Source organism: Aulostomus chinensis, chromosome 15, assembly GCF_037954235.1.
Source record: "Aulostomus chinensis isolate RoL2024-O1b breed Wild chromosome 15, RoL_Achi_v1.0, whole genome shotgun sequence".
Lineage (NCBI taxonomy): Eukaryota > Metazoa > Chordata > Actinopteri > Syngnathiformes > Aulostomidae > Aulostomus > Aulostomus chinensis.
The window spans coordinates 2,437,078-2,460,944 of record NC_141334.1 but is presented as its reverse complement, the minus strand read 5'-3'; the positions used below and the strand labels follow the sequence as shown (position 1 = coordinate 2,460,944).

The window sequence follows — 23,867 nt, the reverse complement described above, 5'->3', positions numbered from 1 at the left end:
CTTGATCATATTACCCAGGTTGTGCCATAAGCAATAACGCAGTGCATTAATATCACTAAGAAGTGCATAAAATGAGGTGGAATATTTACCAAAGAAAATGCTTTCCAGCTGACAGCAGAAATAACTCACTGACAACTCTAGGAGGAAGGAGACATCACACCAGGTCATTTGGGATTTTGTAAATTAGTCAACATCAGGCATCAGAAATTCCTCTCCTGATTCCTTGAATATTTTTGTATCAACAGTATTGAAAATTTAATACAAATTTAACTTTTCATTCATGGTCTTTCCTTATTTCCAGCATCATGTCTCACATCAGAGCATCACAAATCTTCAAATATCCTAGGTTGAGCTGTAAAGAGTCGTGTCTCTTGATCGTTTCTTACAGAGATTTATTGATAAACTTCTAATATTCATGTCTCTGTGTTCATACGATTAAAAACATGGAAAACCAGAAAGTCATGTTGCAGTTCAGGCCCATTCTTATCACGTCATCAGTATCTGGAATGACAAGAAGTGTGAATGGAGAATAATTCAGTGTAGCTTTGGCTGGATGCTGGAGAGTTTCAGCCCACAGCAGAGATGGTAGATGAGGACAGGTCTGATGGTCTGATCTCTGAGTCCATAGATGAGAGAACTCAGACATCTGGGGAGGAGGAACACACCAACATAAAGAACACTCTGCATGCGGTAAAATGTAACTCGATCTAGGATTTTGGAGATAACAAAACACAAAGCGGTGAAAAATGTTGAGGAGAGACTGAGGCTCAGCTGCATCAGATGCAGCAGAAGTGTTTTACGAGCTTTATGGGCTGAAGCTTTGTCTGTGGAGGCCGACCTGGCTGCTACTATCACACCAATATAACTGGAAATAACAGCCACACCTGCTGATGCAAACACTAAACCTGTGTAAGCCTTGTCAAAGTGATCAGATGCTTTCACAAGAACCATGGCAACTGAACTACACGGCTGTCTCATCTGCAAACTCTCCAGGTCCTGAAATGGAAATTGTAACAGCAAAATGACTCGAATCACAACATTCAACAAAGAAAAGCTCCAAACAGTGATGATAGCCAGTCCTGTGTTCCTGATGCTGATGATGGTAGCGTGTCTCAGTGGGTAGCACACAGCTACATACCTCTCAAGGGACATCAGCACCAGCGTGAGAGGAGAGATATCATTTATCAGATTGGCAATCAGAGTAAGAACACCACATACAGGATACGACAACTTCATCCGACAAGCATGCAGCAAGAACAATAACTGGCTCATTGCCAGCTGTGCAGTGTCTCCAAAAAGGAGATTATACAGGAGAATGTAACGGGGAGTTTCACGAAACACTGGTTTACTCCTCAAGGTGAATAACATGACCCCATTAATGAGGAGAAACACACAGCATGACAGCGTAATTGGAGCAGAGAAAAGCATGATTTCCAACAATCCCCACAACTGTGGTTGAACAGTCACGTTGTTCTGAGATGAATTCACAAAGGACATTTTTGAAAAACATTTTAGACAATAATTCACTATGAAGTAGAAAAGAACAACAGTTCTCGTCCAGCTTGCATTCTTAGAACAGAGAATGCAGGTCATGTTCAGAGTTACGTTCACATGCAAAGCCCCAAATATTCCACATCATCTTTTGTAAAGAGTTATCTTGTCTCCATGTGAGCAGAGTGACTCTGCTGGACTCTTCTGTCTCCACATGATGTATATGAGCTCCGTCCTCATACCCACATCACATGACTGAACTTGAGGAAGGAAAACAGCATTGCGTCATGGAAACTTGCATGTGGCCATTTTATATTTAGTCAGACTCCTGTTTTCATCCTGAGGCTGCGGGAAATGGAAATATCTTCCAAGGAGGTGGCAGCCGATGATGTTCTGGGCTGCTTTGATCACTCACTCAATGCTCTCTTGTTGCTCGCTGTACAGCTAGGAAACCATACTGTGAGGCAGTATGTCAAAAAAATACGTGAATGATTTTTAATATGCATTATACATAATCAGATAACCCAGGTTGTTTGATAAGCAATAATGTGGATCATCAATATCACTAAGAAGTGCAGAAAAATCAGGTGGAATATTCACCAAATAAAATGACTTTAATTCATATTCTATTTAAAAATGCCAAAAAAGATGACGCTTTGCTTTAAATTGAAGTACATCTTGAATTTTCATGTAAACTCATCCTGGAATTAACTTTCAGAAAAGTTCTGCCCTTGGTTCTCAGTTTGTTGCAAACCTCTGCTCTTATTTTGAGGTGCTGAGTGATGAAACCAATAATCCAAGTCTGCATGACAGCAGAAAGCCAGGGGTTTTTGGCCTGAAGGGTGCTTTATCTGAGGGATCCACCCACAGAAACACTCAACACTTGAAGCGACATTCTTTGCCCTGGGTACACATGCATATTCACATTCAAGTTCACACCGGTTTCCACACAGCGTGTTGTTTATTAACATAAACTGCTAGGCTTCATCCTCATCAGCAGGCTCAGTTATAAACCTTCTATCTGATCATACAAGAATAAAACAAAGGCCATGTGTACACTGAGCATCACAGTCGAGAATCGAATAAACAACTGAACAAGACCTCAGGAGGACTGTTACAATGTATTTGACATTAGTGGGCAGTCTGGACAGCAATGAGGGGCGTCTAAAGGTCTAATTTAGAAGAATAAAGGGACGATGATTGTTTGTCTTCTGGATTCTTTTAGCGAAGGAGCAGCGTGGCTCAGAGGTAGAGTGGCTGGCTGTCTAGCAACTGAAGGGTTGCTCGTTTGATCCCCTCTTCCCCCAGTGGCCATGTCCAAGTGTCCTTGAGCAAGATATTCAACCCCTAATTGCTCCTGATGGTCCTGCAATGGACAGGTGACCCATCCAGGATAAAACCCGCCTCTCACCCAATGTCAGCTGGGATAGGCTCCACCCCCCTCCTTCCCCACACACGCACACAACCCTCAAGGGATGAGTGGTGCAGAAAATGGATGGATGGATTCTTTAAGTGTTGAAAAAATGTCATCATTATCATTTTGAAGTCCAAGTCTTCAAAAGTATCTTCTTTAAACAAACACTCACCTAACGAGCAGCATGTTAGTCAGATATGGAGACTCAGCCTGTTCCAATGACAGCTCATTTTTATTTCACACACGCAGGAAATTTAAAACTCTTCATGCTTGAACAGATAATGCCACTATGAGTGATTTTTGGCTCAAATTCAGTGTTCTTGAATTTTAGGTTGCCTATTTACAGTGTAATTACAAACTCTGACAAGAAACTTGACAGATACACGCTGTGAATTTTGAGGTCTTTGCAGCTCAGAAAACAAACTATCAAATTCTCACAAACTCCTGGTGAAGAAAAGTGAGCATCGATTCCAGCAACAGAGATTCTGTAGGAGGAGAGGTCTGATGGCTTGATCTCTGAGTCCATAGATGAGGGCACTCAGACACCTTGGGAGGACATTCAAGCACACAAAGCAAATGTTGTAAACACGCAGGATGGCCGATCGGCCCGCTGTTCTAATAATGACGAGAATGATGGTGGAGAACATGGTGGAGATGAGAATAAGGCTGAGCTGGATCAGATGAAGCAAGAGGGTCTGAAGAGCCTTTCTTGCTGAGGTTCTGTTTGTTGATACAGACCTTGTGATGAGTGCCACGCCCACATAGGATGTGACAATGGCTACACCCACGACCACAAACAGAGTGCCGGCGTACGCCTCTTCAAAATCATGAAAGAGCGGGGCAAAAAAAATAACCTCTTTGAAACACAAGACATTCAACGGTACATTCATGGCGATTTTTGTGAGAAAATACAACAAGATGAAAACTCGAATGAGGATGTGAATGAAACTCACGACCCAGGACAGAGTGATGGCCATGCTCGTGCGTCTCCTGGTGAAGATGGTGGCGTGCCTCAGCGGATAAGATACCGCCACAAACCTTTCAACAGACATTACAGCCAGGGTGAACGGCGAGATTGTGGCTGTGAAAACTGAGAGCAGAACAAGGGTGCCGCATGTGTAATATGCTGTCTGTACCCGCAAAGAAGACAGCAAGTAAAGCAGAAGATTTGATACCATGTGAGCCGAGTCTGAAAAAAGGAGGTTGGAGAGCAGAATGTAACGGGGTGTCTCATAGAACTCCTGCTTACTCCTCAGCGTGATGAGCAGAACACAATTAATGTAGAGGAAGGAGCAGCTGGAGCCCACCGACAACAAACCGAACAACATGATCTCCTGTGGTGCCAGAGCACGAGTGCTGTTGGCGTCAGGCTGCAGAGACATTCCACACTCTCGCAACGCAGGTGTCTTTGTAGTTGCTCCGGTAAACTCAACACAGTAAAGTCATCACGCTACTGCAAAACCATAAAGACAAACATCCGATAAAAGCAGAGGATCCACCAGTGACGCCAGCCTGTTGGAGACGACATCCAGGGCAGAGCTGATGTTCAAAAAGCAGATATCCTTCCCTCTCACGGGTCCTTCGCCTGATGCATACAGGCTCAATATATGTAGAAGAAAGTGATGTCATCCTCCTTTTCTTCCTGTCCCGTATCTCCAAGCATCTCACCTGGGCTATGCATCATGCATCATACATATGTACACAAAAAATGAGCGTATAAGTGTGTGAGCACGTTCCGGGTGTGCAGAGGCACATATTTACATGTACATATGTGCCTCTACGTATTGTTCCTGCCCACCGTGATGATTCCTCCTTGATTGTTTGCTGTTTGACTTCCGGGTGACACACCACCATGCGACCTGCAGAGGAAGAGCAGAATGGCCAGCAGCTTTCTCTAGACTCCAAGTTGGCATGAGCGCGAGTAGTTTGCTGATGTCAGCATTGAGGGGAGTAGGGTCCCGGTACTGGCAAAGGGCTACAAACTCAAGTTGCTTTTACTGATGGTGGTTTGAATGCAGAGGTGGTGTGAGGGCCGGCGGTGCCCTGTTCATCTGCCAACACCTCCTCATGTTGCCACCGTTGAACCAGAGCCGACCGGCATTACTCAACCTGCATAGATGACGTCTACCGCCTCATGCTAAGCTACCACAGTTGTGTGACTAATAAAGGCCTTTTTCATTTTCGACTGAAAACTTTGAGAGGTTGCAGTTTATTACGACCAGTCCGAGACTCACATGTCAATCATCCTGCTGGTTAATCAGCATCTTATGATGTCCCGCCTATCAGGTGGAGGGTTATCTTTGCGAAGGTGAAATGCTCACTGAAAGATGTGAACACATTTGTGTGCGAAATGTGTTGAAAAGAAACCTTTTGTTTGCGTGTGAGAAGTCCTACATCTTGTGTGGTGAGCTTGTGAAGAACAAGTCACGAGAACAAAAGAGCTGCGTTTTTATTTTTGTGGGATTTTGAGGGCTGAAACAAGCTTTTCAAACTGAATGGTGAAGGCAGCGCTGAAATGTCTAAACCTGGTGCGTCATAGAAATCGACTTGAATAAAAAAATAAACAATAAAACTCTGGTCATAATTTGGAAAACAACGGGTAAGAAGTTCACTTTTTTAGAAGCTACTAGCATAACTGCTCCTGGGGTTTGGGGTTTCCTTAATTGACGGGTTGCGTTCTCAAGAGTGAACATTGTTTGTTCAGCTAATGGAGGTGTGACAGACACATGAAATCCCCCCCTGACCCAGTCCCTCAACAGCTCATTTAGGCACATTAATTATTCAAACATTTACTAATTGATGTTTTCAGTAAATATAACTTCATAAATGATTCCTGTGGGTGCTTATCAGGATTCTTAGTGGAGATGGAAACATGTACATGTCCATGGAGACAAATTATGGCAAAGTTAAACAAATGATACGTCCAAAGCACACAGACAAACTTCAAACCTCCATTAAAGTTTTCACGATTGTAAATTATCAGTTCCAGATTTTCTTCTGAGGGGGAAAAAGGGATCGGCGAATGACCTGCAGTGGTGTGAAGCAAGTAAACATCATTTTAGAAACAAATCTGTTGAACAAACTAAACAACAACAATAAAAAAACTAAAACGAATAAACTGAATGAATAAACGTGTGTGCAACAGACATTTTGATGTAGTTTACATACTTGAACATGATCTAATAACTCAACACACTGCCATGGCCTAACACGCAGAACCGCTGTCCTCAAAGACTGTCCCGTCTCCTTCGGCTGTTAGTAGACCACGGCCCAGTGGACAGAAGGAGTCTGCGAGGTGCACATCTTAGCCAGAGGAGGCGGATGGTTTGAAAGAGGAGTTAAAGAGGCCATGTATGTTGGACTGGAACCACCATCCCCCAACAGGAAGCGGCCTGGGAGTCTGGGTCACACGGCTGTGAACATCCACCGTGCAGAGAAGTGACACCCCGCGGTAGGAGACAAGTTTCAGTCTCAGTAACCCGGCCGTCTCCACTGATCTCAAGAACTCAGTGCCAAAGAAGTTCACCATTGAAGACCTGGAGAGTCTGCAGATGGAAACGGGCTGTAGTCCACTAGGATTTTTTTTTCTGCTCTCCAGATTGAGGGGGGCATCGGAATTTGATTGAGAACTCCACAAAAATAACACAATTATCACTTTAATGGGGTTTTCCAGTGGTGTGAACTGTGAATGTTCCCTCTCATGTCACAAAATATCCACACTATCAACCCAAATAGTGACATCTTTTTGTTTGCTCGAACTGACCGCCGTCTTCTTTCGTTTCCATGGCAACTCGCGCCTCTAAAATGAGGCCCCCCCCGGTACTCGGTGGGCAGCTCAGCCAATCAGAGGAGGGGGGCGACACAGTTGTGTTTGCATGAGGCCTCTATAAGAAGTCTGGCTGGCGGCCTCTGGTTCATTCTGTCAGTCACTGACGAGACCGAAATGCCCGAACCAGCGAAGTCTGCGCCTAAGAAGGGCTCCAAAAAAGCAGTCACCAAAACTGCTGGTAAGGGAGGCAAGAAGAAGAGAAAGACCAGGAAGGAGAGCTACGCCATCTACGTGTACAAGGTCCTGAAGCAGGTGCACCCCGACACCGGCATCTCCTCCAAGGCCATGAGCATCATGAACTCCTTCGTCAACGACATCTTCGAGCGCATCGCCTCCGAGGCGTCCCGCCTGGCTCACTACAACAAACGCTCCACCATCACCTCCAGGGAGATCCAGACCGCCGTCAGGCTCCTGCTGCCCGGCGAGCTGGCCAAGCACGCCGTGTCCGAAGGGACCAAGGCCGTCACCAAGTACACCAGCTCCAAGTGAGCGTCCTCGCCGTCAAGCCCTCAAACCAACGGCTCTTTTAAGAGCCACCCACCTCATCCAGAGAGCGCTCTTGAATCCAGTAGTTTACCAAACCGTGGGGAGCGGTAGGGGTGCCAGCTCCTCTTAACATCCAGGTGAGGATCTTAAAACACGGTGAGTCTGACACGTGACCGTGTATGATGGCAGGCGAATTCGCGGTACCGTAACATCAGGCCGAGCCAGTTGTCTCACTGCGTCACGGCGCGGTGATGCCAACACTCGACCCTTTAAGCCGAGAGCTCCGCCGCGGCCTCGAGAAGCGCGCACCAGTCGGAGCCGTGGTCTCTGAAGCGAAAGGAACCTGCGGGGTGGGAGCCAACACTCGACCGCAAACACTGCCTCTAGCATCCTGGAATGTGCCGGGGAGCACGAAGCCCTGAAGCAGAAGTTAACTTTAGAACAGCAATGACGGTGCGACTTGTCCGTATAAGAGACGTGTAACCGATGGTGCGGCGGGACCGTCTCCCCCCCCCCCAAGTGCCTGCTGGGTGGACACAACACGTGGATTCAACTTCTGCCCGATGGCGGTGGTGAGGTCACCGGTTACGCTGTCAATCACATCCGGGTTGCTTTACTTCATCGTAGATTAAAGTGTTGATGCTGACTTTCGAAGCCCCACACCGTTGATCCAGGACAGTCTTTTTTTTTTTCCATGTTTAAACTTCAGTCTGTTTTTCTAACGTTTTTTCTAAAGATGGTTCGTGTTTTTGTTTGCTGGGAAACTTGGATATCAAATGCTTTTGTTCAGTGACTCCCACAGTGGTGCCTCCATCGCTGGTGACCACACAGCCCCTGGGGTCAGGAGGAACAACTAACCTGCAGTGTGACGGTGAAACTTAACAGAACACAACAACCTCGTGTACACGGAAACGACGATGGCTCACTCTAAGAGCTCCTCCATGTTCTGACCCTGCTGACCTTTGTAGAAAAACACACTTTTGCGTTTAGTGACTAGGAATTTTTCAGCAAGTCGTCATCTTATGCAGATTCATCTCTGACTGCGTGCCAGCACCATTGTCGACCGTTGTATACTTTTTGTGTGAAGACAACCTCTGTCTCACAACCTTGCTCCTGTTGTCGACCTGACTCCCGCGACGTTAAGCGACTGCAGCGATTCTTCTGTGGACTCTGTTCTTACCTGATCAGCTTGAGGAAGTGATGCTAGCCATGAGCTCCACTCCTGCCATTCCCTGTTGTGACCCTTCACCGTGTCTTCTTGTATTTGCTTTCACTAGAGTGCAGGAAACAAGGCAGTGAAGCACAGACCAGATTGTATATGTCCCGTGTAAATTTATCAACACGACTTTAAAATGGTGCTGTCGCTGCAAAGGACGCGTTAGCCTGGGGGGGGGTGGGAGCTGCAGGGCGGCTACACTGTGAAGTAAAAGTCCCTCATGAAGCTCGCCATCTGGAGTTTGATGGCCCTGAAGTGCAAAACACAAATTGAAAACACAATCATAACTCTTCAGGAAAAGGAGGAGCCCTGCAGTGGCAGGAGTTGACTTTGACTGGGTGACGTCAGTCTCTCTTTGGCCAGATGCACCAGATGTTCTGTTTCACTCTTTGCCCACAAGAAGGTGTCAAGGTGGAGATCAGAAATTGCTCCAACCACCGGAAAGATTTGACGGAAATGCCAAGGCCAAATTTTTGCTGGAGGCTACGCGCACACACACACAATGTATGATTGCTCTCCTCTCTGCTAAGGCAGCAGAGTTCCATCGCTTCATTCCACCCACAGGAATCATTTATGATTCGTTCCATTGACAGCCTGTCAGGTATGACATCATAATTATGCCCAACATAGAAAATGAAGTTTACTCTGAGCACCGAGTCGCTGATGGCTCTCATGCTTTGACCCCAGGCTGAAGAGACGGGCAGTGACCTCCAGTATCAGAATCAGAACACTTTATTAATCCTGGGGGGAAATTTTGTTGTTATTAAGCTCTCAAAGTACTATAAAGTTACAAATTACAATAATTAGAAAGTGCAGACTTTAAGAAATAAGAATAAGAAAGTGTAGGAGTAGGAATAAGCTAAGCTATATTTTTATATATGATGCATTTAGGTGGGATCAGTCCAGCACTGAATGTGCTGTGTTTCACCAGGACTTTGTGGAGGGGTGGTGGATGCTGTCCAAGACTGTATGGAGTCCAGACAACATCCTCCTCTCTGTCACCACCGTCAGAGTCCAGCTCTGCCCCTACAATGTCACCGGCCTTCTGGATGAGTTTAAGTCTGTTGGCATCTGCTACCTTCAGTCTGCTGCCCCAGCACCCAACAGCAAACAGGATGGCACCACGGACTCATAGAACCCCTCAGCAGGGTCCTGCAGATGTTAAAGGACAGTACCCCCCCCCCCACCCAGGAGTTCCTGTGGTTGTGTTCTCTGTCTTGCAGCCGTGATCTTCTTCACATTTGTGTTTAATGTTATTGATTCCAGTTCCGTTTTCATTTTTTACATTTATGGTTTTCTCAATTTCAGTTGCGTTGTTTTTTTTCCCCTGAGTTTGTGTTTTGCACTTCAGGGCCACCGTACTTTGGTCTAGACCAGGGGGACCGGGCAATTCAGGTCCTTCAAGGTCAACAAGAAGGAAAGTTAAGAACCACGGCGACAGCGAAGAACCCGACCGCCGTTAAAAAGCTCAAACCCACAGCAGCCGCTAGGAAGTCCCTGAGGACGCAAAGGAGACCACGAAGAGCTCGAAGAAGCCAGCAAAGCCCCCAAGAACCAGGCTGAGCAGTGGAGATCCTCAGAAATCCCAGGGTCCCTGATACTTCAAAAATATTTAGAGTTGGTGAGTCACAAACACACCATCAGTGTTTCTGTCACGGTCACAACAGCAGGGTCCTGGGATTCCTCACGTGGGAGCAGCATCCCGAGCATTTGGTTTGTTTTAATCCAATTTATTTATCATGCTTTGTGTTACCGCTCGTGTTTTGGTTGCAACACATTTCACACTTGTATGGTTGGTACACGGTTCTTAGTCAGTGTCATCATTCGGATCGATACCAGCATTTGTACTGGTATCGATCCGCCCACCAGTTCTGTGCAGGACTGACATCGTCATATCCCAGTACAGCAGGAAGCAGAGGAGATACTGGAGTTCACTCGGAGGAGAAAAATGCCAGGGAGGTGCAGAGAGGCCTGGATCTCATCTCAGGCCACAGCAAAGGTGGGGGACGGCAGGACACCGCGGGGATCAGGACTGGGCAAACCAGTTAAAACAGTTCAACAGGTTGGATTCTGTTCTCTTGCCAGGCTCCCTGCACAGAGCTCCAACTGTACCTGCAGGCGGAGGTCACAGAGCACCAAACCTGAACTCGTCCCCTCAGACACGCCCCCCCCCCCCCCCACACACACACACACACACCGGGAGGACAAAGGTGAGGAAAGCCACAGAGAGTGTGAGGGTGTCCCCCTGGCTGTAGTCAGTAATGTGCAATAAAATATTTTTTCAAACTTCATGTAAATATTTTTTTAAATTGCCTCAAAACAGCCCCCCCTTAACAGGATAGGCGTTAGAAAATGGATGGCTGGCTGATAGAATGTTTGTTTCTAATTTCAGGTCTTGGTCATTTATATTATCCTTACTTCTCTCTGTAAATTCTCCTGACAACTTAAATTTCCCCATTGTGGGATGTAGAAAATGTTTGTATGATTCGAACAATCACTCCCTCTTAACGGACATGTTTTTGTTTTGACACTCTTTTCCTCTTGTATTTGTAGCACTGAGCTGCAGAACTCTCATAAGCGGTTTTATACCTTTAAACTTTTGTCACATTTGAATTATTCAAATGTAGCGTGGCGCCATCAATGTGTGAATTGCGCTTACAGGGGCGGTACTAAACTCCGTCAATCATCAGTCGGAAGTGACGTCGACGCGCCAACTGTTTAAGACCAGCGTGTCTCAATCTTCCGTGTTACTTCCAGTCTCGCACACAGACGCACAGCGATGGCCAGAACCAAGCAGACCGCCCGTAAGTCCACCGGAGGCAAAGCCCCCAGGAAGCAGCTCGCCACCAAGGCTGCCCGCAAGAGCGCCCCGGCCACCGGCGGGGTGAAGAAGCCTCACCGTTACCGGCCCGGTACCGTGGCTCTCAGGGAGATCCGGCGTTACCAGAAGTCCACCGAGCTGCTGATCCGCAAGCTGCCCTTCCAGCGCCTGGTGAGGGAGATCGCTCAGGACTTCAAGACCGACCTGCGCTTCCAGAGCTCGGCCGTCATGGCGCTGCAGGAGGCCAGCGAGGCCTACCTGGTGGGTCTGTTCGAGGACACCAACCTGTGCGCCATCCACGCCAAGAGGGTCACCATCATGCCCAAAGACATCCAGCTGGCCCGCCGCATCCGCGGGGAGCGCGCTTAGACCGCTCGCTGCTGCTGCCAACACAACGGCTCTTTTAAGAGCCAATAAACCTCCGCTGAAGAAGCTAGTCCGTTTAAGGTGCAAATCAAATCCCAACATGTCCCTGTGGAGATTTTTTTTTGTATATAAATTAAACTTGCTAATGTTAAAAACACGTGACTTACTCAAATTAAAAAAATGATCTCAGCCACTGGCGGTCGCATCGACGGCACCTGAACTCTACGCGTTGCATTAACGCGCAGCTTTGGTGTTCGTGTGCGCCTTCATCTGTTTGTCGTGCCACAATTACGACTGCATGTATTTTATATTCTACTGGTGGAGCAGCCCACTGCCCGCCCTGCTTCAGTCACTGGATACCAGCGGGGTCATCAGCAGTTGACGAGTTACTAACTACCAAGTTAGTCGCACTGATAAGTACATTAATATCGTGTTAATATTATGCACTCGCTGATTTAAAAACTAAAACTCAAAGGCGGTTCAAACTGACGCTGCTTGTCGAAGCCCCTCCCATGACGTCACATGGGACATGTAGACGTCCTCTACAGCGTCCGCAGACTCTTTACAAATACCGGTGGTGACCGGCTTGACTCAGTCTGCTGTGACTGGAACACAGAGCGATCATGAGTGGAAGAGGAAAGGGAGGCAAGGGACTCGGCAAAGGAGGCGCCAAGCGTCACCGGAAGGTCCTCCGTGATAACATCCAGGGCATCACCAAGCCCGCCATCCGCCGCCTGGCTCGCCGTGGCGGAGTCAAGCGAATCTCCGGTCTCATTTACGAGGAGACTCGCGGAGTATTGAAAGTGTTCCTGGAGAACGTCATCCGTGACGCCGTCACCTACACTGAGCACGCAAAGAGGAAGACCGTCACCGCCATGGACGTCGTGTACGCCCTGAAGAGGCAGGGCCGCACCCTGTACGGCTTCGGCGGATAAACTCGTCCTGCTGCTCAACACAACGGCTCTTTTAAGAGCCACCCACCTGATCTACTCAGCAACATCCGCGTCTTGCAGGGTATCAAGATGGCTTTTGTCTCTGCATTTCCACTAACAAGGCAGAGCTCCTGGGAAAACTCCTGCACAGTAACCCTTTAATGTAACTGGAGCCTGACCCCCACCTGCATATCAGAGCGCAGTTGATACACCCCAAACCTCGGGTTCCACTGCAAACAAATCGGTAGACTTGGGATAAAAAAAAAAAATGTCGTGAGTGCATGACACGGTTGTCGTGGCTCTAAAAGATCACAAGGTCACGTGGTGTGGGAACCCGAGGCTTCTTGTATTTAAACTTCTGTGTCCTGGAATTACTCCTTATTTACTCTTCCTCTATCCTAATATCAACACTCAATGACACAAATTATTGTTGCTCTCTAACGGGACGTGAGTGGCTCTGAAAAGAGCCGTTGTTGCGGGTTTGAAGGTGGTGCTGGTTCACTTCTTGCCGGGCTTCTCGGTCTTCTTGGGCAGCAGCACCGCCTGGATGTTGGGCAGCACGCCGCCCTGGGCGATGGTGACGCCGCCCAGCAGCTTGTTGAGCTCCTCGTCGTTGCGGACCGCCAGCTGCAGGTGGCGGGGGATGATCCTGGTCTTCTTGTTGTCGCGGGCAGCGTTCCCGGCCAACTCCAGGATCTCAGCGGTCAGGTACTCCAGCACCGCCGCCAGGTAGACGGGGGCACCGGCGCCCACGCGCTCCGCGTAGGTACCCTTTCTCAGCAACCTGTGCACGCGCCCCACCGGGAACTGGAGCCCGGCCCGGGAGGAGCGGGTCTTGGACTTGGCGCGAGCTTTACCTCCTTTACCTCTACCTGACATGATCGGTTACTCGCGGGTTTGAGAGAGTAAACCAAAGTCTCAGTATTGACGCGATGACGCGACCCTTCCCTGCCCTCAGCGGCGCATTTATAGACTCGTATGCAAACACGAGTGCGCTGTTGCTGTGACGGGATTGGACAGATGGATGCGAGCATGCGCACTACAGAGGAGTTAACGCGTTAGGAACGACCCTTTACGCGGCAAAACAGAGAAATTTCCGTCTGTATGTTACAGATACAACTATTCGGATAAGTTATTTGAACACCAAAATTAAAATGACGACCGGAGTAAAGTGTTTCCGCCCGGTTTCGAACCGGGGACCTTTCGCGTGTGAGGCGAACGTGATAACCACTACACTACGGAAACTATACCATAAGTGAAGGCCCTGGCTTTTTTATAACTACATTAAACACATAAACATGACGTTTACTCAAAGTCATCAATTTAATGTGAGATCCTGCTGACAGGCAGCACAACCTCTTCTAGTGTTGTTGCGTTTCACCGCCAAATCAAGAGACCAGAACTATAAAATCAGCAGTTCTTCAAATTTTTGGTACAAACTGGATGCTCTTGTGCAAAAAAAAAAAATGCAGTAGGAAACAGAAGAAAAAAAAAACACCAGAGTAAAACTCCACAGACACACAGGAAAATAATCAGTATTTGTCCTTGCAGGAAGGTGGTTTGTCACAGGAGTGGACACTGATGGACCCCTCTGTTACTCAAGATGTCTCATCAGGGTTGATCAGTGACTGGATCTTTGTTAATATCACGAGATCTGCAAACTCACCTCCTCTGTCAGACTGAGCAGGAATGAGTCATAAAAACATTGGTGTGTGGGGTTACTGTCACCTGACCAGGCGGGTGGTTGACATGACTAATTTCTGATAAAAGGCAGTTTATTGTCACTGCTGTTGCCAAGTGCTTTCTCAGGTTTATTGGACTACAAACACACCTCGTCCCCGACACGGTCACTTCCTGTTGGACTGACAGCATCGATACTTCATACCTGCAATGATTTTGGTACAACCTGCCCCCCAAAACAAAACAAAAAAAGTTTTGTTTTGTTTTCTGGAATGTTTATCCTTCTGATAAATAGAAAAAAAATGGTAATTTCTCATTCAGGTTTCTTTTAAAAAGAAGAAAAGAAGAAAACTAAACACTTCCATATGAAAGGAGTTTCCCCTCTCGGCTTAATTTGTGTTTCTTTTGCGGTGTTTTTGTTCCTCTTTGCTGTTGCAAAAATTTTGTAAATCACAAATGCAGCCGAAACCCCCTATGAAACCCATATTGCACACACACACACACACACACACACACACACTCCCGTGAACCATGGTTTGATGCGTTTTGTGAGAGTGAGTGTGTGTAAAAGAAGGATGAAATCAACAGGGACACTTGAGAAAGAGTTTGAAGGGGAACTTGGCGCATTATTTCTCACCACTGTGACTGTTTACTTCATTTGAGGTCAGAAGTACTTCTACCAGTACTACAACCAGTGAGCTGATAGCAAACAGACACATCACCATAGATGTCACAAGATCAAGGACAGGTTAAGGAAAGATTAGAGGAACCCTCTTCTACTCCATGGTGCCCGAAGCCGTCGCTCAGCCACACTGCAACGTCACTGCGAGAACTACTGAAGCGTAAATGTTCCTTTATGATTCTCTATAAGTTAGGGAACGTTCCCCTGTGGACTTGTGGAGAGGACAAAGTTCCTGAATTGTTCCAGAAATTGTTTCCAGAATGTCTGACAACATCTCCACCAGCATAAAGGGCATTGAGTTTTTGTTATCTTTGAATTGTGGGGATTTTAGTGGGTGGAATACTGGGGCAGCATTCGCTACGTTCTGGCAGGGTTGAGGACGAGAGAACGTTCAGGAACTGCAGAGATTTCTGGTGATTTCAGTGACCGCAACCTTTGACCTGCTGTCAAAAGTCAAAGCTCGGCTGAGCTTCTTATACCAGAACAAGGCCTCCTTCCCCTGTTCAGCCAAACACACACTTGTTAAAACGACCATCCTGGTGACGCCGTCTACAGGACGGCTTCTCAATCGTCCCACAGCAAACTCACTCCACACCAGTTTGCCACTGGTGCCTGTATACCCTAGTAGACTGGACATCACTCCACACCAGCTTCAGCTCATTTACAAAACCATACTCGGTACAACGCCTCTCTCCCCTCGATCAAAGGTCCGTCTCTGGATGAAGCTCCTGTGGTTTGCTGCAGCCAACAAGTGGAACCCTTTCCAAAACCCCTCAGACTCCCTGGCTGCTGCTCACTCACTGCGAGGGTTTGTCACGTCCCACATGACAAACAAAACTGCTTTCACTGTTTTATTGTTCTTTACATAACCTTGCTTTTACTTTTTTTTTCCACTTTTAGCCGGGGCAAATGAAAGTAACAAAAATAAAAAAATAAAAATGATGTTCTGTACGAAATCCTTGAACGTTGTGATCATTACATCCTTGTATCTGCTGATATTACGTGTGCTAAGCAAATGTGGAAGTTTCATTGTCTTTGAGATGAAGTTGCTCAACTTTCAAATGTGACAAGAGGAACTAACTCCTGATGACGCGGGCGCCGTATATCATCTGAGCCTCACACCTGCTGCGCTGGACTCCGTCTGCCGCCTCTCAGCATGGAGGGCCTCTACATCAGGCACGTGGAGCTGCTGGGCCTCGAGAAACGCTTCTTCCCCAGCCAGCACTACGTAAGGCTCCAAACTTTTATTTCACAAATGCAAATTCTTCTTAACATACTTCTCACTGCATTGAAGACCAAGTTCCTGTTTTGTAGGTGTACATGCTGATGGTGAAGTGGAGCGACCTCTCAGAGAAGCTGATCTACCGCACGTATCCTGAAATCCACACGTTCCATGTAAGTTCCACCACAGCAGGTTCACGTCAGAGGGATCGTGTCTGATTCCTGGTTGAAAGACGGTTTCTGGCGTCTTCCTCCTCATTGCCAAAGGAAGTCATGGTGGAGCAATTGAAACAACATTTACCCTGATTTGAAATAATGTGAGAGCAGGGAAATCTTCTCTAAATGCAGATCACGAGAGTAAGAAGAGAACATCCTGTCAAACATAAACAGGAGACGCTTGACACGTGCTTGATGTATCAGAATAATACAATCATGACATGTAAGAAACAAATCCAGATTCACTGTATCACTGTTTTCTCTCAGAAATCCCTCAAGGAGATGTTTCCTATCGAATCTGGTCAAATAGAGAAGAAGGACCGTATCATCCCGTCGTTGCCAGGTAAGGCGTGGACCCTTGTTCTAACTCTGATGGGTGCTGCTCAGAAGCAGATGAGGCTCAAACGTCCACATGTTGCAGCATCGTTGCAGGAAGCCCCTGTGTGTCAAAACTCACCTCCTATTCCTCTTTTTCTGTTTATTGAAACAACCAAAATACAATTGAAACCACAGCGCGGAAACGTACTCAAACTTCAGGCACTGACACTTTTCACTCAATGTCTTTGTGAAAATGTAACAAACCAAAAAATTCCAAAGAAAGTTCCTAGTAAACTCCTTTAACTTCCTCTGTTTTTGGCAGCGGGTCGGTCTTAAATCAGCCATAAAGATCCTAAATTATTTATCATCCTGTTTGTTTCTTGGCTCTTGTTGACCTTGTAAGGCTTCCTTATCCATGAAAAGATTGGTGTTAAAAAAAAATCTATATATATACATATATATCTATATGTATATCTATATGTATATCTATATATCTATCTATCTATCTATATATATATATAAAATTTTCCACTTCCTGCCTGCCGCTGACTCTTTGGGGTCCCTTGAGTTTCTGTATTGGAGCGCCTCCCTTGTCGCGACACCATGAACTCCTCTTTTCTAAATGGGAGTTGCAAGGTGTTGCTCCTTTGCTGCACTGCTGAGGACGGGGAAGCCCGGGTGGCTGCTCGCCCTCCTCTCCATCCACTCTACTGTTGTTATTGGGACCTCATATATCAGCAGTAGCCACAGGGTCCCAGGCAGGACGGCATGGTGGTCGACCCGGGGTCAGAACCTCCCAGGCATACCTGATTTGTCTGCCTTTGTGAGCCACTCTTCAAGGTCTTTGATGGAATTGGAGTCTTTGAGGCTGGAGCCAAGCTTCTGTCCCAGGCTCTTCGCTGGCTGCTCCATGCCGCTTGGGCTGTTGATGCCTGCAAGTGTGAAGCGGAACTTGTCACAGCGCATCCCTCTCTCAGGACCAAGGATCTATGACTTGCTGGGCTTGAAGCTCATCCTGGCCCATGAGATGAGCTCTTCTAGGCCTTGAAGGATCCATCTGGTTCCTGGCCTAAACACATTTTTGTACTACTTTTATGCCTTTAAAACCTTAAAACAGGTTGTGCCAACCCCAACACCAGAGGAAGGTTACGATGACACAGCAGAACATTGGTCGCGTTCCAAAATTGTGATCTTTTTGTCTTGTATTTGTAAATTTGTGTCAAAATGTTGCTCATTTTATGATCCACTTTTTAGTCTGCCTCCCAACGCAGAACTCATCAGTGGAACATTCGATGCCACTTTCCTTCTTTACACACAACCAGGTGTCCTCAGAAAATGCTTCCTCCAGCTGTTCTAGGACGTTCCAGATGTTCAGAGAACGCACGCATTTCTCCTGTGAGGAGAACCTTTATTGAACACAGCTGAGGACATTTCCTGTCATTTAAAGTCAAATAGTCATTATAGGACGAAGTCCTGAGCTCCCCCCTGCATATTAGTGTCATGGTGAGAAGATGCTCTGCTACGCTGAAGACAACATTTGCTAACACTTCCCACCCACTGTCATTCATTGTGCTAAGCTAACTAGTGCGGGGGGGGGGGGGGGGCGTGTCTACTTACTGGTTATGTGCTGCTACACTGGTGCTTGGAACTCCAAGTCCAGTCTCTTCTTTTCTTTTATTGTGGCCTTTATCTGAACGTGTTCGTTGGTGCAGTTAAAATAATGTTAAACACATTTGCTAAAAGTTTCACGAGCCTGAGTGATTCATTGCTTCAGGTCTGATCTCAGGGGCCTGATCAGGACCGATGTGGTCCGTCAGTCTGGTGCAGACCAGCTGCTGCTCGCCCCGATTTTGTTGCTGCAGTTTGTCAGTTAAAAGCGAGTCCCTCGACCTCACTGTTGTTCGACATTTGAAAGAAGCTTGGTTTGTTCTGATGATTATAGGATAAATTCCCACAATGCAATGCAGCGGTACATCCTGGCACGGCCAGCGAAACATCCACAAGTCGCCGGCCGGTTGTGTGACGAGTCTTCTCGTGTCCCCAGCGCCCCGGTGGTTGGACAGCCAGAGGTCCCGAGAATCCAGGCAGAACACCTTGGCCCACTACTGCCACTCCATCGTCAGCCTGCCACCGCACATCTCCCGCTGCAGACTCCTCATCAACTTTTTCCAGGTTCGGCTGGAGGATGAAAACCCACCTGCTCCCAACACGTCAGTATTCGTGTCACGCTTCCTCCTTCACGCGTGATCAGTAGAATACTGCATGTTGCCCGTGGAGCTCCTATAAGCAGCAGGATCATTTCCCTTCCAGACACAAGAAAAGTGAAACGATCGTGGTGTCCAGAGGCAACGCATCTGGTGAGTCGTATTCCCGTTTTAGTGAGCAGGAAAGCTCGTTAGTCAGGATGTTACGGACAGCGTCTGGGCAGGGAATTTTACTCGGTGCTTAGTCCTTGAACATGTCAGGGTTTTGACAGAATCAACAACTAAAGGAGCTGACCTTCCACTGTGTGTCACCACATTTGTTTAACAAAGACAGCAGAAATCAGAGTGAATGACAAAAATCCCAGCACCGAGCTGCAGCCCTGTGGGTTGATTCCTGGTTCCACTGCAGGTGAAAGCCCAGTGTTTGCAGGGTTTGTTTGTTTGTTTGTTTGTTTTTGGAGTGAACTGAACAGCAAACAAAAGTAAGTGATCACAAACATCTCATAAATGCCGTATTTGCTTCTTTTTTTATTTGCAATCCTACTTTTTGAAAACAAGGTTCTGAAGTGGAAGCAGAGCTCCTGGTTAACGACGGCTTGTTTCACTCCTCAGAGATTTCTGGGCCCATCATACTGGACTCCTACAGAGTGATCGCAGACTTCGTCAAGACGTCCAAACATGAGCTCAATCTGCGCTCCGGCGACCTGGTGGAAATTGTGGAGAAAAACCAGAACGGTGAGAATAGTTGAATCCAAAATTTGCTCAAAAACACAAACAGTTAAAATCTTTGAAGACACAAACCCCCACCCAGTGAGCGAAGGACATGCAGCCGTTGTGATAACACTAACTGTTAACTGTTGTTGTGGATTTTGACCATCACCATCTTGGAGTTTTGGAGCTGGAAGTGACCATATTTGGGTGAGAGGGTGGAGCTGCTTGTGCCTCGAGTCCATTACAGGCCGTGTTCTGTAGTTTTATTTGCTTCTGGTTGTGACTGCCAGTTGGAGCTCTTGTTCTGCTCTCATGTTTAGGATGGTGGTTCTGCCAGTGTGAGTCCAAACATGGGTGGGTTCCTGCCAGCTACCTGGAGCCTCTGGACGGGCCAGAGGAGACCGAGGAGGATGAACCAAACTATGAAGGCAAGCTGTTTGACCTTTTTTAAATGCATTTGTTCCAGGAAGGTTTTCTAACGGCCTTGTGTCCCCTCAGGAGAGGTGTACGTCACCATCCAAGCCTACGCAGCGGAGCAGGAGGACGAGATCTCTCTGGATCAGGGAGAAACCATTGAGGTCATTCACAAGCTGCTGGATGGCTGGTGGGTCGTCAGGTGGGTATAAGGTGGCTTTGTAGTCCAACAGGAAGTTAGCATGGCAGGGCTGAGGAACAACATGTTATCAGGGTTGGAAATGTAAAGTTTACATGTCATTATTCTACTTTTTTATTGAGCCTGGGCCAGTGAAGGACCTGGAACCGTTGCAGGAGGATGTATGAACGCGGTGAAAGATGGTTGTTTTTTTTACACTGAGTTTGCTTTGGCGCAGGATTTGCTCTCCAAGAGCTCTGTGGTTCGTTATCTCATTTTTGTTTGGATGTTGGTTTTGCAGGAAAGGAGAGGAGACGGGACATTTCCCATCCATGTTCCTGCGGGCTGCTGACAAAGGAGCAAAGCAGGAGGTGAAGCCATTGAAGCTGCAGGGACAGAAGCCACCCCCTCGCAGGTATGTTGGAGACCTCCTCCTTGGTGACAGGCGGCTTCTCCAGAGTAACTAAAGTTGTTCTAACACATTCAGTTGAATTGACTTTCAAAACAATCACTGAAGTGCAAATATCAGCTGCCAAAACCTCGTCAACATTTAATTTGACGTACACATAAAAAGTAACCTTGTGGTTTAACCCTTAGACATTTATAATGTAAACAAATCGAGCGACTGGCTCAGGCGTTCCTCTGTGCCACCTCAGACAAACAGGAAGTGTGATTGCTGCATCAAGTCTGTGCTTCCCTCCAACTTCCTCCCCAAAAAGTGACAGTCAACAAATTTAAAGATGATGTTCCTCCACTTTTTTTCATAATACAGATGTTGCACTAATATGTTTTATTGTTAATTGTTTTACCCACAATGTTGTCACACCCAGGAGACACGCTTGAGCTGAAGGGAAACAAAAGCAACACAGAGTCACTGCTGATCAGACCATCCGCTCTGCTTCCAGTCACACTTCCTCTTCCCAATTCTGCAGGTCCACCATCAGAAACGCCAAGAGCATCCACAGCCGAGCCCGCCGGCGCCTCAGCCAGGACGCCTACCGCCGGAACAGCCAACGCTACCTGCAGCAGAAGGATGGCCGTCTGACTGCGCCGACCCGGAACTCCAAGAACGCCACAAAGTCCCCACTGAGGGAGAGGAAGAACCAGGGTAATGACCTGTGTCAGGCAGCGTGGCTTCACACTACTGGAGCGACAAAGACTGACTTTCTATCTCTGTAAATAACAGATAACATTCCTGAGCAGTCCGGCTCCGGTTCAGAGAGCGACAGGAAGAAGGAGGTTCCAGTCATTCCTCCTCGGCCAAGTCCAGAGCTCATCCTGGAGCGGTGCACCGCCAACACCTGCAAGAAAGTCAGCGTGCACACCGCCTGCCCCGGTCCCGCCAGCTAGCACGAAGTCACCGTACGTCCCGGGAGGCTAAACAGCGTTTAGCAAGTCTTTGCGTCTCTTCGTTCATTTAGTCTGTCAGTAGAAATATGTCAGAAACTATTAGGCTGATTTTCACCAGACTTGGTGGAAGGGCGGGGCCAAGGAAGAACCTATTAGATTCATGATTAATAAACTTGGCGTTGAATGAGTCATCGGGCCACCTGTTGGCAGCAGGAAGTCACCTCTGTTTTAAGACCTTGAGTCCGTCCTCCTTCAGTGGGTCAACCAGAACTTGTTGCTGGGTTACTATGTTGACTGTTAGTTGTGGTTTAGCAGCGTTACCATGGCGAAGTGGAAGAGCAGGAAACTGCCACATCAGGTTTTTTATTTTTTTGTTTTCATAAACAAAATTCTGATTCATTCAAAACATTTACAAGCCACAAAGCATTAAATAACTTCCTGTTTGCAATTTTTCTTGCCGTTTGTGATCCATTTCCAAGCATGCAGCCTGTGGAATGTTTGTCTTTATTTATTTGCTTTTATACAGTAATAAAACATGAATATTGAGACCTAACCCTGTAGTTTTCATGGTAAATGTTTCATCACAGTATTCTCAAGATGTGCAATCAAATGTTTCCTCCGGTGACGAGACACAAAATCTCTGAGGTTTTAGAAAATGTGTCTCCTCATTAGTTGCTTAATTCAGGGATTATTTGTATGGCCTTTAAAAGTTGCTGGGGGAAAAGGTATTTAGATAACGATCAATAACACCAAGCAAATGATGGAAGTATTTCTTTAGAAGCTGAAAATCTGACAATTTTTAAATTAATTTGATAATTCTGATTATTAATAAATGGTGGCCCTGAGGAGCAGTGGTCCTCACTGTGGCCCCCAGCAAGAAGGTTGTGGGTGGAGCCCCGGCTGGAGCACTGGATCTTTCTGGGTGAGTCTCCATGTTCTCCCTGTTCCTGCTGGGTTCTCTCTGGTACTCCAGCTTCCTCCACAGTCCAAAGACATCAAGAGGGACCAGGTTAATCCAGACTCTAAATTGACCGTAGGCGTGGCTGGGAGAGCCAATGGTTGTCTGTCTCTATATGTTGGTCCTGCCATGGACTGGTGACCTGTCCAGGGGGAACCCCGCCTCTTACCTGAAGGCGCCTGCCCCCCCCCCCCCCCCCCCAACACACACACACACACACACCCTTATCAGGATAGGGTTCATTTATCTTAAACCTTTGTTTTTATTCCTGGACCTCAGCTCCTTCTGTTTCCACATTTTATTCAAAATAATGACAGTAATGAACAGCAACAGATAGCAGTGATCATATTAGCTGTAGGCTTCATACAACATAAAGAAAACATGCTGACCCCGACGTGATTTGAACACGCAACCTTCTGATCTGGAGTCAGACGCGCTACCGTTGCGCCACGAGGTCTGGTCAGTTACTAGTGACCAATCAATATAAATAGAGGATCCACACCGTCCCGATGAGCTGGTCATTAAGTTGACTGTCTTTGTGTTTGTTCTCTTCACACTCATCAACCCCAACGTCATACAGAGGGAACTCCTCACTAAATATACATTGTTTTAGTTTGCTGACTGCACGAAGGCGGAGGTCGCTCGGCTCGCAAGCTAACGACAACTAACCCTCAAGCAAGGAACCCGTGTGAAGACCTGGAGCGCTACAGAACCTCGACGGAGTGTCTATAGACAAGAATGCCTCAGTGAACTGAGAACTAACAACACCGCTCATAACATTCATCTTTCCGGGAAATGATGTTGATCAATGCTCTGAGCGTTAGCTAGCTAGCTAGCATGTTACAGTCGCGCACGGCTGAAATGACATAGGAACGCCTCACTACCGAGAGGAGAGTGAATTAGACTCATGGTTAAAACTCGGGCTCCTTTACGTCATAATATGGGTTCGATTCTCTGTCTCGGTAAACAGGTTTGCTCACGAATCAATTAATACAAGCGTGTAACTCTGAGGTCTAATGTAAATTAATCAGCATTGCATCATCAACAATCAGACTGTGGTGCGGGTGGACAGACAAATAACGGACGGAAACAAAAGACATTCGTTTTTTTGTGCAGAAAATATGTGGAGGAACAGACTGGAAGATGATATCAACTACTACGATCATGCAAATATAAATTAATGCATGAAATGATCATGTTCATATATATACACATACATATATACATATATACTTATATATATATATATATGTTCCTGTGCTGCTGCACTGAATCCAAGAATTGTCTTTCACAAATGTGTGTGTTTCTATCTTCACTCCTCCTGCAGAGTGCGACAGTGCGAGTCTTGGCCGAGAGCTGCTGCAGAGAAACCTGTCGAGT

The 23,867-nt window shown here is 46.9% G+C and overlaps 7 protein-coding genes and 2 non-coding genes across 10 annotated transcripts; 4 read left to right on the top strand and 5 right to left on the bottom strand.

Annotated features, from left to right (window-relative positions):
- Positions 1-534: 534 nt before the first annotated feature.
- Positions 535-1,428, bottom strand: LOC147248188 (odorant receptor 131-2-like). The gene is made up of 2 exons (XM_086179066.1): positions 734-1,428; positions 535-646 (listed from the first exon to the last, which is right to left on the bottom strand). Exons 1-2 carry the CDS (start codon positions 1,426-1,428, stop codon positions 535-537), a joined length of 807 nt encoding a protein of 268 aa, XP_086035192.1.
- Positions 1,429-3,339: 1,911 nt separating this feature from the next.
- On the bottom strand, positions 3,340-4,287 carry LOC147248187 (odorant receptor 131-2-like). Its single transcript, XM_086179065.1, has one exon. It carries the CDS (start codon positions 4,285-4,287, stop codon positions 3,340-3,342), a length of 948 nt encoding a protein of 315 aa, XP_086035191.1.
- A 2,551-nt stretch (positions 4,288-6,838) lies between these two features.
- Positions 6,839-7,272, top strand: LOC147248186 (histone H2B 1/2-like). The gene has a single exon (XM_086226092.1). It carries the CDS (start codon positions 6,849-6,851, stop codon positions 7,221-7,223), a length of 375 nt encoding a protein of 124 aa, XP_086082218.1. The 5' UTR covers positions 6,839-6,848; the 3' UTR covers positions 7,224-7,272.
- Positions 7,273-11,203: 3,931 nt separating this feature from the next.
- On the top strand, positions 11,204-11,675 carry LOC147248185 (histone H3). The gene has a single exon (XM_086226098.1). It carries the CDS (start codon positions 11,216-11,218, stop codon positions 11,624-11,626), a length of 411 nt encoding a protein of 136 aa, XP_086082224.1. The 5' UTR covers positions 11,204-11,215; the 3' UTR covers positions 11,627-11,675.
- Positions 11,676-12,060: 385 nt separating this feature from the next.
- LOC147248182 (histone H4) lies at positions 12,061-15,877 on the top strand. Its single transcript, XM_086179241.1, has one exon. It carries the CDS (start codon positions 12,247-12,249, stop codon positions 12,556-12,558), a length of 312 nt encoding a protein of 103 aa, XP_086035367.1. The 5' UTR covers positions 12,061-12,246; the 3' UTR covers positions 12,559-15,877.
- Positions 13,006-13,483, bottom strand: LOC147248184 (histone H2A type 2-B-like). The gene has a single exon (XM_086179240.1). The coding sequence runs from the start codon at positions 13,432-13,434 to the stop codon at positions 13,054-13,056; it is 381 nt and encodes a 126-aa protein (XP_086035366.1). The 5' UTR covers positions 13,435-13,483; the 3' UTR covers positions 13,006-13,053.
- On the bottom strand, positions 13,728-13,800 carry trnav-cac (transfer RNA valine (anticodon CAC)). The gene has a single exon. It is a non-coding gene; the product is annotated as a tRNA-Val (tRNA).
- A 148-nt stretch (positions 15,878-16,025) lies between the features above and the next one.
- ncf1 (neutrophil cytosolic factor 1) lies at positions 16,026-22,082 on the top strand. Of its 2 annotated transcripts, XM_086227257.1 has the most exons (11): positions 16,026-16,145; positions 16,232-16,312; positions 16,622-16,697; positions 18,717-18,882; positions 18,983-19,029; positions 19,489-19,611; positions 19,908-20,015; positions 20,086-20,203; positions 20,481-20,594; positions 21,112-21,287; positions 21,366-22,082. In XM_086227257.1, exons 1-11 carry the CDS (start codon positions 16,074-16,076, stop codon positions 21,527-21,529), a joined length of 1,245 nt encoding a protein of 414 aa, XP_086083383.1. In that variant the 5' UTR covers positions 16,026-16,073; the 3' UTR covers positions 21,530-22,082. The 2 variants fall into 2 exon arrangements, with proteins under 2 accessions (XP_086083383.1, XP_086083384.1); XM_086227258.1 differs by lacking the exons at positions 16,026-16,145; positions 16,232-16,312 and having other exon boundaries at positions 16,649-16,697; positions 18,615-18,882.
- Positions 22,083-22,872: 790 nt separating this feature from the next.
- Positions 22,873-22,944, bottom strand: trnaw-cca (transfer RNA tryptophan (anticodon CCA)). The gene has a single exon. It is a non-coding gene; the product is annotated as a tRNA-Trp (tRNA).
- Positions 22,945-23,867: the final 923 nt, after the last annotated feature.